The sequence below is a fragment of the Gopherus flavomarginatus genome, chromosome 2 (assembly GCF_025201925.1).
Source record: "Gopherus flavomarginatus isolate rGopFla2 chromosome 2, rGopFla2.mat.asm, whole genome shotgun sequence".
Taxonomy (NCBI): Eukaryota; Metazoa; Chordata; order Testudines; family Testudinidae; genus Gopherus; species Gopherus flavomarginatus.
In genome coordinates, this window is record NC_066618.1 from 209,814,460 (window position 1) to 209,829,993 (window position 15,534).

General features: G+C 39.1%; 1 protein-coding gene across 1 annotated transcript in view; it reads right to left on the reverse strand.

Annotated features, from left to right (window-relative positions):
* Window positions 1–15,534, reverse strand: part of MTCL1 (microtubule crosslinking factor 1) — a 200,038-nt gene that overhangs the window by 51,759 nt on the left and 132,745 nt on the right. The window contains 4 exon segments of the mRNA XM_050942093.1: window positions 1,471–1,656; window positions 2,912–3,142; window positions 5,457–5,579; window positions 14,998–15,153. Of these exon segments, the coding sequence (XP_050798050.1) occupies window positions 1,471–1,656; window positions 2,912–3,142; window positions 5,457–5,579; window positions 14,998–15,153 (696 nt within the window).

Here is a 15,534-nt window from a genome sequence, read left to right on the forward strand (position 1 = left end):
CAAAAAATATCCCTGACAAAATGGGGATCTGAGGATCCTCACACTACCTCAAATGGGGCAGCTGCAGGGAGTAGGAACTGCCTTGAGCAGCTGGAGGCTGCGGAGTACCCCAGCCGCCTGCAGCTCTGGGCATCCCCCCTGCCCGCAGGGGCTGGGAGCTCAGGGAGTTCCCTGTCAACTGCAGGGGCCAGGAGCTTAGGATCCTCTGCAGCAGCCTACCACCCCTGGCAGCCCAGAGCGGCCGGGAGCTTGGGGGTTCCCTGCCACCACTAGCAACTGGGAGCTCGGGGTTCCTGAGCTGCTCTGGTGGTAGGGAACTGGGGGTTCCCCACTACTGCCCACTGGGAGCTGGGGGGGTCCCCCATTGCCCCAGGCAGCTGGGAGCTTGGGATTCCACTGCTGCGCTTCTCCCAGCAGCAGGGAGCTGGGGGGTTCTTCCGCTGCCAGCAGCAGCAGAAAGCTGGGGGCACCCCCATCGTCCACAGCTGCTGGGAGCTCCAGGGGCTACCAGAGGTGGCCGGGGTACCCCACAGCTTTCTGCTCCAGTGGGTGGTGGGGTACCCTGCAGCTCCTGACCACCACAGGCTGAAGTCACAGAGGTCGCTGAAAGTCACTGATTCTGTGACTTCTGAGACCTCCGTGACTAAATCGAAGTCCTAATCATAATGCACATAACTCAAGGGTCAGAGTTAAATTAGAGCAACATTTGTGTACAGAAGATGGAAGTTAAAAGGAATAATTTACTGCATTTTGTTTTACTCTCCTACTGGAACACTTCTAACTGCTAATAGTATATTTTTTTGTATTAAGTTTTTACTCTGTTTAGTAATATTCTATACTTAGCCTTTGAGCCATTTAAAAATATATTCCCAACCTAAACCCTAACTGCTGAGTTGATTCCATTTATTGTAGATTAAATTCTTCACATTTGCCTTGTCCAACCCCAAGGTAGGCATGGCACAGGAGATCGCTGGAAGCACTGGATAGGATTTGCCTTTAGCCATTTAAAAATTATGTCCAATGATGTAACAGAACTTTGGCATTACTTTTCCTTCATTTTTACAGAAGACATTAAATACATGTGCCAGATTCTTAAAATATTTAAATGAAATAAAAAACATCTCTCCTTTCTAATGGCTAGATGGTAAAATGCTCAGGAAAGATGAGTATGTAAATTCTGCAAGCCATCAGATATTGATATATTTTTCTGGGCAAGCAGCCACAAGAGGAAATGGAATTTTTCACTCCTAGCATCTGTTAAGAGGACAGTAGTAATCACATGACTCCCTATTAAATATAGATATAATGGATGAAACCCATTAAAGTTGCTGTGTGGCTAGGATTGAAGTTGTGTACAATTCTAGGTACTAAGATAAAATAGAACAGCAGCAAAACAAAATGGATGCCACTAAAAAAATCTAGAGTATTAATTCCCAAGGTATGATGTGTAACTCCCTTCCAGTGTGGTACCTGCTTTTGATGCTGCAATAGTTCTGCAGTCTGCAGCTGTGGTCCATGCTCAGTGCTCTCTGATGTGGAATGTTGGGAATAATCCATCAGTGCAAACACAAGGTCATCCTCCTCATCTCGTTCTGGGTCATCTCCCTTTTGTTCTGACTGAATGCCAAATTCTGGTAGGGCATCGAGGTGTTCAATCTAAAATGGCAAGACAATGAACTCTACAAACACTGTTCCTGTCTTAAGTGTACAGTGACAAAAAAAAATCTACTGAAGATTGGAGAAAAGGGATCTCCTTGTGTGTTGCAATTTATTAAATCACATTCTGTACAACAGTGAGAATGTTATTACATGAATAACATGAAAGCAACCCAGCACACTGAAATCACTGAAGCCATAGAAAAGATGTTTTGCTATTAGGTGTGGATTTAGTTTACGCAAAAGCAGAATAGTATTTCAGCATTTATAAATGGTCACTCTTGTTTTGAAGATTATTCATTCTGCCTAATTTGGTAGCACAAACACCTGCAGCAACTGTAGACCAGGAAATGCTGAAAGAAAAGGCACCATGGACAGGAGGTACATAAATATTAGCAATACATGAAACAATTACTTAGAGATGGTTTTGGAATTACATGAATTTGAAGGATAATTCTGCCCTCCCCAGGAATTTTGGCTAGAGCAGCAGATTGAGAAAATGCCTCTCTCCCAGTCATTTTATGTAATAAGGCCAAGATTTCCCAACATGTGTAGGTGATTCTGGGTGCCTTCTTTCAGAGTGGTGCTTACTGTCTGAAAATTAAACACCTTTTAAGGTGTCTCAAAATGGCCACCCAAAATCACTAGTTACTTCTGAAAATCTTGGTCTAAATTATTAAGTGCTCTATGGAGGAACACCAGAATGGTGATGTGAGTGCTGATGGTGATATGTTTGTGTGGGGAAAAGGAATCAACATGGATGAATCACTGCTGAATTCCCACAAGAAGTGTGTGACTCTACTGCCAGTATGACAATAGAGCACCTCTTCATCTGTATTCCAGAAGGCTTTTTGAGGAGCACACTGCACATAAACATGAAAAAGCAACATCACTCAAACCATCCAAACAGATTTTAATCCATTAGCCCACTTATTCCTCCATACACTTATTGCTCCATATATTGGTGCTAGTTGTGGGTTTTGTTTTAAAGATGAGAGAGCAGTAATTCAGAGATGTCATATGGGTTATCCCTCTTTACAAAACTATTTTACAAAGGCCAGTAACTTTAACTTTAAATTCCATTTCAGTCCCTTTTAAACTCACTATTATGGAGGGCTGGTGTGACTTCATAGTTGGTTGAGTTGAGTTGTGCATGCAAAACAGGGATATCTGAATATTCATTTTGCTCATGTCAGAACTAGCAACTCCACTCATCCTTGCAGTTTCACTCCACTGAATAAGATGGGCCTATTACCTCCAGTATGTCCTCCCCTTCCTCTTCTATTTGCTTGCCTTGCTGCCAGTGTTTCAGCAGCCACTTGAGTTTCACATACAGGAGGAAGGTATTCTGCTTGAAATGCCTGAGTTCTTGCTGCATCAAACTCTTCTCCTGACCCCACGTCTTCTCCTCCAGTTTATTCTGCAAAGTCAAGCTCTGCACCTCCAAATCTTTCCTCCGCAAGGTCTGCAGATGCTCCTCCTCCAGCTTTGATGGAACAACACACACAGTATCAATAAGGTGCTGCTGATGGATGAGACAAACTGAAATCTCTAATTTTAATCAATATCAGCTACTTAATTTGGCAAGAGTCCTGACATTTGAGGAATCAGAAGACCACAGCTTGCAGCCCTCAATTAATTAACCATATGCAAACAACCTGCTGAGGGAATGTACAGTTAATTCACTTTAAAGATGCATAACAACAATGCTGCTACATAAAACACGTTTATGTCCTACATACTTTCCTTCCTCTCTTCATTGCATCTTTTCAATATGTTCCCTGCACGGCCCTGACCTTACAACTGCTTCATACAAAATTCATTTAATGACTGAATTTCCACCTACTCCTATAAAACGAGAGTATAATAATCCCTACAACACGCAACAATTTTAATTTTCCTCCCCTCCCTGCACAGTCACTCCTTTTGTTAAGAATATGTCTTCATCCCACTCTCTAGAAACAGAGTTCCTTTGTCTTTTATAGTTGGTATCAAACACAAGTCTTGGCCTTTTTACATTAGCACTGAGGATTCATACTTAAAGGGCTGTTTGAGCTGTCTCATGGCAAACTCCTACAGTTTCTGCACAAGGCTGAAGCACAGATGCACACTGAGTTCCATAGTCTGAGTTCCAACCCCGTAAGCACCAAGAATAGCTCACAGTCTCATAGTTTGCAATATAAATCCTATTGCAATTTATTTGACACCAAACTTTGGCCAGGAAAGTCACTCTTTAATGCAACTTCTTATTGTATAAGTGAAAAGCAGACAATGGATTGACCTGGCACCAATAAGAGTTACATAAATTACCCTTCAGCAGTCGCATACTCCTACATGAATGCCAATATATTTCTGTTTTAAACTGAATGTGGATGCTTACTAATGAGGGAAAGGCATTTAGAAAAGGAATGAAGAGCCATTGTTTATAGATGCTGTTTCATATTGTTTTGTTTCCCATCATATCATGAGTCTATTAAATAACTGCCTCTCTTGTTAGTTACCAATCCAGTACAAATGAAAGCCACAGTAAACTGGCCACCACAATGCCTTAAACCATACAGAATATATCCTGCAACAAACACCTCATAGCTATAGAGAACACTTGGAAGGTTCATCTTCAGGAAAGTGGACAGAAAATCAGACCAATATTTCCTATTACCAATAAAATGAAATGAAATGAAATAAAATATGCATCTAATTACCCCTAAAATATTCAGAATCCTATTTGCGACCTGCCATTCCATGACAAGCACTTTACTAAATAATGAACCTTTTAAAAAGTTTTGGACCTGTCATAATGCAAAGACACAGCACTAAGTTAACAAAATCAGTTATCTAAAAAGCACGTACAACATCCCTTCTGTTAGAGGGATTTTGGAGTAAAACTGGCATATTAATAAATACTCTAAGCAACAGTAAATCCTGGTAAATCAATTCTTGATTGAATCAGGAATATCTACCCACCAAACAATTTCCAGGCTTATAATTGACCTTAAAAGCAGTTTAAAACAAAAATAGATATTATAGGCCAAAAGTGTCCCATAACTCCCAATCATGCACATGGAGTTGCATACAGAGGGCAGACTTTAGTCCATTGCCACTTAATGTTGCCAGAAACAATATACTATTGTAAGCTTCATTTTTGAATGTGTAAATGAATATAACTTGGGTTAACAGAGCCTTGTTCCTTTGAACTGAAATGGAGATTTGGTTAAAAACAGCCAGGATCTATTAATCCAAGTCTTCAAAAAGGTGGGACAAATATGGCCAATTTCCTGTTATGTACACTGAACATGAGCAATAAAAGACAGGCAAGCAAAGCACTGAGAAATAAAGAGGTCCTGATTTTCATCTCCTGTATATTGGCGTAACTCCACTGAATTCAGGGAGCATCTGATTTACACTAAGTGAGATCAGAATCAGGCCTACAACATCCAACTGTGCTCCTGGAGTTCAAGCAAGTGCTGTTCCACTGTCTCATGGAGAGCTGAAAGGATGCAGAAGAAGCAGCCACTTCTTCTTATGTGATCACCAATATAGCAGCTCATGCGGGATTTTTTGGCTGATTCTCTAGCAAGAAGATATACAGGGACACAAACATACAGAAATAGGTCAATTTACATTCAACCAGCTTCTAGATTCGTCATTTCCTCAGATGAGTGAAAATAAATAAATAAAGTTTATGCTTTTGGGAGTGAATAGTAGTAACATGTAGACACGGTTTCCTTGTTTTTGACAAACAATATTTCATTGTGCAGGCTCTGGCCAAACGTCTGTACTAGTGGAGGGTTTTCCATTACCTGAATGATCCTCTCTGTAAACTTTTCTTTCTCCTCTTGGTGAAGTCTCGTCTCCTGCTCAAGTTGAGCCTGAAGCTCCTGTATCGATATATTCTGCACAGGTAAAACACTGGCATCCCTGAGCTGATCAGTAGGACAAAGGGACATATTTAGTGGAAAGTGTGTGTTAATGGTGTAAAAAATCTGTAGGACAGACATCTTTGTGACTTACACTTATACATACAGTTATAAGCAAAGCAGGATGTGCACATATGTAGCAATGCCTTAAATATGCGTGAGGATTTCTTATATGGCTTCCTAATAAAATATAAAAATAGGATCTTAATGTTACTTGTCTTATATTCCCTTCAGGCCTGACCCTGCTGCCCTTTTATAAGCAGTGTCATTGAAGTAACTGGAACTACTACAAGGTTACAGAATCAGACCCTGTTTATAAGCTATTTATAGTATCAGGTAGTGTATCCAATCCACTGTGATGAAAGGTCACTTTTAGCATCCTTGCAGAGAGATTAGCCATACTGTGCCTTTTAAAAAAAAAAATCAGATAATGTGATCTCATTTATTACATGTAATACATAATGTTCCCGGTTGAAAAGGTCCCTTTCTTCAGATATGAGACAGACTTCTACACAAGTTACAGCTGTACTTTACTAACGTTCCTACTTTGAAAAAGAACAGGAGTACTTGTAGCCCACAAAAGCTTATGCTGAAATAAATTTGTTAGTCTCTAAGGTGCCACAAGTACTCCTGTTCTTTTTGCGGATACAGACTAACACGGCTGCTACTCTGAAACCTACTTTGAAAAGTGACTCTAAACAAATCAAGTAGTGGAATCCCTGTTTATTGTATTTAATCTTTATTCTAAATATCAGTCTTGCAAACTCACTCTGGGATCTGACCAGACCTCTCAAATATCTCTCATTTTAGTGACATTACTCACTCAGGACTTGTCTACACTACTGTGCGGGGTTGATGTAAGATATGCAACTTCAGCTACGTGAATAGCATAGCTGAAGTCGACATACTTAGATCTACTTACTGCAGTGTCTTCTCTCCCGTCGACTGCGCTTATGCTTCTTGTTCTGGTGGAGTACCAGAGTCGATGGGAGAGCTCTCAGCAGTCGATTTATCGCGTCTATATTAGAGACTCAATAAATCTACCCCTCTGGATCAATCGCTGCCTGCCGATCCAGCAGGTAGTGTAGACAAACCCTCAGTCTCAAAATTACTTATGTTCCATACCAGTTTGATGTCTCCTTCAATTTTATTAACAGCAATTATTTCAATCATGAAACTAAGGTCACAGACTTAATTATTTACACCAAAGAAATTAATCTCAGAGCGTTTACTTCCCTGCACTAATCACTTTTTGTCTCTCTCATTTTGGGTCTTTGCCACACATTTAGGTCTTGGCTAATTCCCAGTTATGGATCTGACAGTCAAACTCAGTTTCCTTCTCACATGTAACAGTAAGATGATATGGACAACTTTGCAATACAAAAAGAAACATTTTTAGTTACCTGCCAGAGCAGAAACAGGACTATTTGAGGCCTGAAAGGGTGCATTCTAACTTTTTATCAGCCAATTAAAGCTACCATACACACTCTCTCTGGGCCAACTGAGTCCTTCTTTAATTGGCACTATGCTGTATAACTGACTAGTGCATATGTCTGTTCTATGCCCGAAAAGAGTGATTTTTAATGGAGCTGGGGGAATAAACTGATTTTTTCAGTTCTCTGGCACTTATGAAAAAAAATAGAAATAAAAATTTCAGTTTGGCTAACTGAATCCCAAAATTGTGAACAATTTCAGTGAATTGAAAAAAATCTATTTAGAATCAAATGGAACATGTTTTGTTTGACCCCAAACAGACTTTTCCAATTATTTTTAAAGATCTAGATTCATAAAATGGGAGGGGGGAGGAGCAGATAGCGATACACTCCTTGTAACTTTAGCCCAGTGGTCAAAGCACTCATCTGGGATGAAGGAAACCCAGGTTCAAATCTCTTCTTTAGGATGATTGGTCCTGGGTCTCTCACATCCCAGGTAGTGCCCTGACAACAAAGCTAAAAGTTATAAAAAGGGCACTATCACTACCACCACCACCTACTTCTCCTCCAGCCATTTTGTCAAGTCTTGAAACTATTAGGTGAATTCACGTCAAATTTGCAAAGAATTTGGGTTTAACAAAACCTGCATTTTTCAGCAAATAAAGTGTTGGTCTAAAAAGTTTAGCCCTGCTCTAATTTTCAACCCCTTATCCCATATACAGAAACTGACCAATGTAAAGTTATCATATTATAAACCATGTCTAATTTTTCTTCTGCATTAATACTTCTACAAACATTTTCACTAAGTAAGCCCAAATTCTGGTGTTGGAAGTAGGTGGGAAACCACTGATTTCAATTGGAGCTGCATTCATATCCAAGGGCAGATTTTTTTTCTTTCTTTTTTAAACTCAGGAGCTGGTTATATAATCTTTAAAATTCTGTGAAGACTAATCTCTTCTTGATGTGCAGGAGTCATAACAAATCAGTTTCCCCATGCAGCAAGAGAAAGATGTTTTTCTTTAGTGATCTTTGTGTTCTTGCTCTGTTATTCTAATTAGCATTCTTTTAGAATACAATTTATGAAAATCAATGCATCAGGCCAGTTCATGTGCAATTTCAGAAAAGCATGTTGCCTGCTTCATTAATTTGAGATTATCCAGAGCCATGTGAAGTCTAGCAGCAATTTTACTTGGTGAAAACAACTATTCTACTGGTAATTTTTATTACCAATAATAATCATTAAAAAAAACCTCCCATATGGTTAGGAAATGGCAATAGCAGGATTTATCTACCAATGTGCAAGTAATTATTTCAAAATACATTTGATTTTTATATCACTCTCTCTACAGTAATGTCATATTTAGGGAGTTAGAAAGATATCGTTTGTCTTGTGGTTAATGAAATTGGAAGCTGAAAATCCTTACACTTGTATTTTGTCTTTTTCCCAAAATGCCTTTACTTATTTGATGTATCAATAAAAATGGCAATTTGCTAGAAAGAGTTGATGCTCTGTTCTTCACTAGTGTTAATGGGAGTTACATAGCTACATATACACCAAGAGCAGACCATGCCTGCAAAATGGGACAAGGAATAAAATCCCAATCTCTTACGCCATTTATCGATAAGATGGCAGCATGAGTGGGAACCTTGAGAGTATGAAATATGTAATAATAGTTGGAACTACTGGTGAAAGACTGAATGCACTGTCAGAGGTGATGTAGTTTTATAAGCACCTTTAAAAGGTTTAAATCTTTTCTCCCGCAATTAGCCTGCTTCTGCCTTATTATGGAGCATGAATTTTAAAGCAATAAATTGCATGTGCTCTAATGTAATTTAGTAGACACATGAAGAATTGCACAGCTTTTCATCACTTTGAAACTCAAAGTTTCTTCATATTTTTTATTTATGTTATAAACATTGGGCTTAGTTCTGATAAATAGCAAGAACTCAGATTAACTTTAGCGGGGAATGGGGCTGCTGAACACCCCATCAGATCATGCCTGGTGATTGTACTTTGAATAATGAATATGAAAATATTTTTCTTTTCTAATTATGTCTGTTTGTATATGCAATTTTAGACATGGTACAGTGTCTGCAATTCTACATGTTCATCTTTGCAAATCAGGCCCCCTGATAAAACTACAGTATTGTGGTATTTATAGATGTCATCTACATAACTGTTGTGGATTTGTTTTCGCAAGCAGCATTGCTACCGCACTGGGAGACAATTATAGACATAAGATTTTCTGTTAACTTCCATCATCTCTCCCTCTTATTAATGCATTTGCTACAACTGGGACAGAAACCACTAGGCACAAATTCCATTCACCATGGTGTCCCAGATAAGACATCTACTGAATAACACTAATTTTATATATGTAAGGACACAAACTCACTAAAATAAAAACACACAAACACAACACAACATGAACTACAATCTAGCATTACTCCATCACAGCACCACTGAACAGCACACTACATTTGCACCTTGACAATGATTTAAAATTTTCAGTGAACCCAGATTACATTTTCCAATGTGCTTCAGTTCTTGTTGCCTTTGCAGGCCAGTTCCAGTGCTCTGCTGCTGAGACACTGAACACCCCCTCTCACCTGTTTTCACTCCAGAAGATGCTAATCCATGCTGATTCCCTTACATCAAGAGGACATTTAAACAAATATCATTCACACAGCCAGGTTTTTGTCTAAATATTACTCGTTGCACTAAAATCTCTCTGCTTCTCCCTCAAAGGCCTGCCTCTTGTCAGCTCGTCTATGTGACAAAGCCCTATGGTTTTGTGACGACTTGCTTTACCCATTTATCACACTCCGCAAAAGGAAGAAGTTTGCAGAAATTAGTATCTGATTATAAGCCACCTCAAGACCATCCACCTCATCCTTTTTTGCTGGACCACAATCAATACCACCTGACTAAAATTAAACCATCTGACTGTTTTCCCCCCTTTGTTGAATCTGCTTTTGAAGGCTTTTTAAACATATCCAATTTGATTCTTATGAATTAGAAACCAGCCTACATGCAAAAATTATGAGTATCACATTTCATAGACTATTTGTTTTAGTCATTTTTCAATTCAGAGGCAAAATGAGGCTTGTGGATAGCTTTCCCCCCCTTCCTCTGAGGAAGCTAAACAATAAACATTTCATATGTGTATTATGTCCCTTTAGTACTTGGACCTCACAATAAATACATTCCAAAATGGCCAAACTTACATTTGAAACCTGAATGTTGCAAGTAAACAATGAACTAAATTTCACTGAAAATTCTCATGCATTACACATTGATTTTGGATATGATACACAAATTCTCAAAGGTTACAGCCTAAATTGCACCCCCAAAATTAGTGCATTTACCACATTAATAGTGCAAAATAGGTAATTGTGCAGTTATCCACTTGTGTATTTGCTTGCACAAAGAATGCCAGATTTTATTAAAACATGTAAGCCAAAGCCTTTGAAAATCTGGACCATTATTTGGAAAGTACACAAAGTCCTAATGAGTTCACTTAGACTTTGGATATTAAGATTTACATCATAATGGGTCTTTCAGGCCATTATACTGTCAATCTATAGTGATATTTTACATAGAACAAAAGAATACTATGTATCAAAGTGCACCATTCTTACTACCCCTAATCCTAGGGAGAAGGAATATTGTCAGTAATCTAGTACCAATTTGTCATTCTGCTTCCCACAGTTTTGAAAAGTGATGGGTACGTTTTCTATTTTATGGCTTTTTGTTCAGTACAAATAATATGCAATGCATGAAGATGGAATACTATATCAGTGTGAAAAGAGAATGATGTGTAAAATTTTAGCACATGGTTGGGATACATTGTAAATGTCATATTACTGAAAAGCCCTCAAATGGATTTACAAAAATTGCCTTAAAGGAATGCAAAGAGACTATCTGAAACAAACAAACAAAAGGACAGTCAGCATAAAGGCTGCAATTCTGTCCTGATGTGGCCAGATATCATAGCTCTCACTGATCATACAGAAGATCCCATGTAGATACAAAGTAGGAATTAAGGATGAAGTGACACATTTTACTTGCAAATACCTGTAATTGGTTGATTTAATTTCAACCCATAAATTAGTTTAATATAGCTGCTTACATTTAATATGCAAACAGTAAATAGCAAAGCTAGGTAAAGCAATTTTCACTAGCCCATTCTAAAATCTAAGTGTAAAACAACTTTCATTGTTACCCTTTACTACTAGAACTTGGTGAACACATTTCTCATGAAAAGTTACTCAAAAAGATTTTTTAAAGGATTCTGCCTTAGTTTTACTTTAGTGTTCACTTCCAGCAAACATGTGAGTGGCAAAAATTTCCTGCCATGTTTGGTCACAGAAAGTGCGTGCAGAGAATATGAAATTTGTATATGTGAGTAATCACAAAATCCAAATTTAAAATTTATGCTTGACTATTTGTGCCAGAAGTGCTTATGCACTCATTCGGCTGAGAAACAGAAGGAATACCATGTAGTGTCTTTGTCTAACCTCAGTTAAGCAATACAACTTGACTTTTAGAACATCAAGTGTCAAATGCTAGCAGCAAACTGTTTGTGACCAATCCAAAGATTAAAAAAAATTGTCTACTACATTTGAAAAAATATGAGGAAATTGCATTCTGTTTACAGATATTCCACTAACAGAAATTTGTCAGATGAAATATTTGTCAATTTTCACTGATCTGTATAGGTTTACCAGAGCAATCTTTGATCTATGCAATGCATTTTGCTTCTTAAAGTATTGTGCTACTTTTGCTAATCCCTCTGCCTCTTTTACTGATAACAATTCTTGTTTATTCACTTGATTTCCCTACAGATTTTACAGAACCAGTTTTCCCACCCACCATAACCAAGCTCAAACCATGAGTAATGTATTGAATATTCACCTCAGTGGGTGCCAGCCTCCTCCCGTCTGCCAAAGCAATTCAATTACTTGTTTTCAGCAAGAAAACAAAGTCCCATTCTTAAGACAATTTCAAGAAATAAATTTCCATTGGACTGTGAATCTAACCCAAGTCTTTAATATGCAAAGACATTCTAATAATACTGTTACACTAACAACAGCAGTGCAAAGACCAAACAAAGGCAGATGTTTACAGTTAGGCTACAGGGCGGTTCAGGCATAAGGCAGTCTTCATCTATTGTATTTAATCAAACAATTAGGCTCCCACAATGCTTATTTTTCAAATAGCTTATACAGGAGAAATGGGTAAATGGAAGCTGCTCATGTGAAATATTCCCTTTAAAATTTGGCTTGGAAAAAAATGGACTCGCTTGCTTACAAAAGAGTTGTTTGCATAACTGAAACATGCCCATCACTTTGAAAGGCCATACACAGTAGGAAGAAAGCTAATCATTATCAACTACTGAAGCTGTGTGAAAATTTTCATTCCTGAAACAAAACTAGATAGAAGTTTACTTTTTGACATTTCTGCTTTTGGGCATGAATTTTCATCTCTATTCTTTACAATGACAAAAATAACTTTTTGCATTTGAAATTATGTTTTCTGCTCACTCACCTGGGGAAAAAAAAGTAGGTGACTTAGTACTTCTGGATTTTGCAAACTCAGGCTCAAAGAAAATAAATGTAAGAAAGGAAAAGCAAAAGCAATTAAAAAAATCATTGAGGGAACTTTATGCTTCATTTGGTTCCCATTTTATGTTTTCATAGACCTCAAGGCCAGAAGGGAACATTAGATTATCTAGGCTGACTTCCTGTATAACACAGGCTATAGAATTTCATCCAGTTATCCTGTATTGAATCAATAATTATGTAGATGCCAGCTCCAAGGTGGAATACTGGATGATCTTCATGGCATTTCAAACCACCGGTATTCCCAATCATTTCAACATATGACAGTGTAATGTAATGTTCCCTGTAGCTTCAATAATCTGTATTTAAACAAGTGTGCTTGTCACTTATGCCTTCTTACCTCGGTCCCTTTTATGAGTGTCCCATCCACACTCGCCTCTCCAGCACAGTTGGATCTCGAATGGATATTCCTGAACCTTCAATTATAGCTACCTGCTTTTGTGTGCCAGGCTAAGGTCTCCTTGATGTGAAAACTACTCCCACCATCTGCTCAGCTTTTGACAGTTTACTTTAGGTAACATCTCATTCTGGTAGATGGCAAACCGTTTGTGCCAAAATTACCCAAGTCATGTAGCTTGATAAATATAGGGTTTATATACAAGACATCATACAAAGAGAAGGTTAAAATCAGGCAGCAGGGAATACTAATGGTAAGAGTGTTTAAACAGAAAGATTTTAAACATTAACTTGAATCATTTTCTGATCCATACTTGCTGAAATTCTCACTAGGGACAATTGTTCCAGCTATGTATTGAATCAAAGGACTCAACTCCCTCATCTTCCAGTTTTCCACATCTAAGGAGAAAGTTTGACTCCCAGCCACTGACTTACTGTTATTTATGTTTTAGCAGATATCTGTTTTGAAGTTTACCGTTGATGGGTAAAGAGGGAGAGGCTGTAAATTAAATACTACTTATGCTATCACCATCAACTGCTGGCAAGAAAGTAAAAAAATAAATTACCTGTGCTCAGTGAAGGAGAGCCACTCTGCCTTTGAAATTCAGGATGGAATTTAGCTGTTTGGACACCAGCCAGTGAGGAGCATGCCTCCCCTCCCCGGCTCTGCCTCCGATCTCTAGTGCCTATTGTCTGTTAATCACAATTACCAGCTCTCACAGCCAGCATCTTCCTTCTTCCAGACTGAATGATCTGCTTCTTGTATATTTTAAGGTCTTTATCTATATGGAGCTTCAGAATTAAAGAACCATGTTTAAACTCAGCTCCCTTACCAACTTCTTATTTCCATTTAAATCAGTTTCTAGGTTTGGCAGGCCAGTGTGAATGGGGTTAATTTGTAGAATAATGTTTAAATGCCAGTTGCTAGACTAGGTAAGGAAATTGACCAGACTGTACAAAAAAAGCATAAACCATGTTGTAGCCCAGTGGTTCTTAACCAGGAGTCCGGGAGCCCTGAGGGGCCACAAGTAAGTTTCAGGGGGTCCGTCAAGCAGGGTCAGCATCAGACCCACTGGGGCCCAGGGCAGAAAGCTGAAGCCCCACCGCATGGGGCTGAAGCCCGAGGCCCTGAGCCCCACCACCCTGGGCTGAAGCCAAAGCCTGATCAGCTTAGCTTCATGGGGCTCCCTGTGGCAGAGGTCCCACGCAATTTCCCTGTTTGCTACCTGCTAACGCCGACCTTGGCTTTCCTATGCAGAAAATCAGTTACTGTGGCACAGCTGGGCTGTGGAGTTTTTATAGCACGTGGGGGTGGCTTCAGAAAGAAAAAGGTCGAGAACCCCTGTTGAAGCCAATCTGTGTTTATACCAAATCAGTTTAAGCTGTATTTTAACCTGATACAGCAAAGCACGCCTTGAGTCTCTGAGTGGGGGAGATTTTAAAATAAAAATGTGTTACTTCTATATTTGTCAAATATAAAAGCTATGTCAGACCCACAGCATCTGACAATTCCGTTTAAATAATTTTTTTGAGACTGTATGCTGTCCTGCTGCCTGTTGGGAATTACAGTGCTATGCATTGTACAGCCCCATCCCGGGCACCTCTAGCCTTCAAAAAATTTAAAATCCAAAATAAAACGTGGGGGCACGGAAGCACAAGACACACTATCTCCCACAAGGGCACAAAGTCCCTTCCACAGAGCATATTGTATTTTATTTTATTTGGGCCTTGAGCCAAATGTTATTCTTCCACCAGGCCAGGCTACTAGGAGCAGTGCGATAAAACCCCAAACAAGAGTGCATTTGCTTTTGTGACATTTATGAATATTTAAATATGTTTGCTGAAAATGTCACAGCAAAGTTGCAGTGTTTCACCCAGCACGTTCACCTCCCCACACACTTCTGTGGCTGAAACTTATATCCTCTCCAAGGCAGCAGGAGGCAGTTAGTAGAATGGGCTGCTGTGCTGACCTCTAGACTGAAACAGCCCTTGTCGCCTGGCCTGTAGAGTTTAATGTCTCCATCAGCTCTGCGGTGTGGCTCGGTGGTGGCTCGGTGGTGGTGAATCTCTTGCTCCTCTCCACGATCTTGGCTGAGCTGCCACTCCATCTGATCCCTCAGTTTGGACTGTTAGGTGCATGGGCGGTTTATAACAAAAACAAAGGACAGGAGGGAATAAAGAAAACAAAAATGGGTAAGGTAGACAACTGGAAAAAGAAAACTACAAGACAAAGAAAAGCGTGAACAGAAAAAACAACTTAAATACAGTGGCGTAAGAAAGTGAAGAGAACAAAACTAAAATGAGGATGAGCAAAATGATGGGCTGAAACATCTGAAAAGCAAAAAAGAGAAAGAGAGGAAAAAAGAATGCAAACACTGGTTATGAGGCGCATGCAATGAGGATGCATGAGTCAAACCAACAGCAAGCATACAAGTCATGAAGGATACGGGATACAAGGCTCTTCCTTCCTTACTTGTGCTGTGCAGAAAAGCTATATCCAGTGTGGC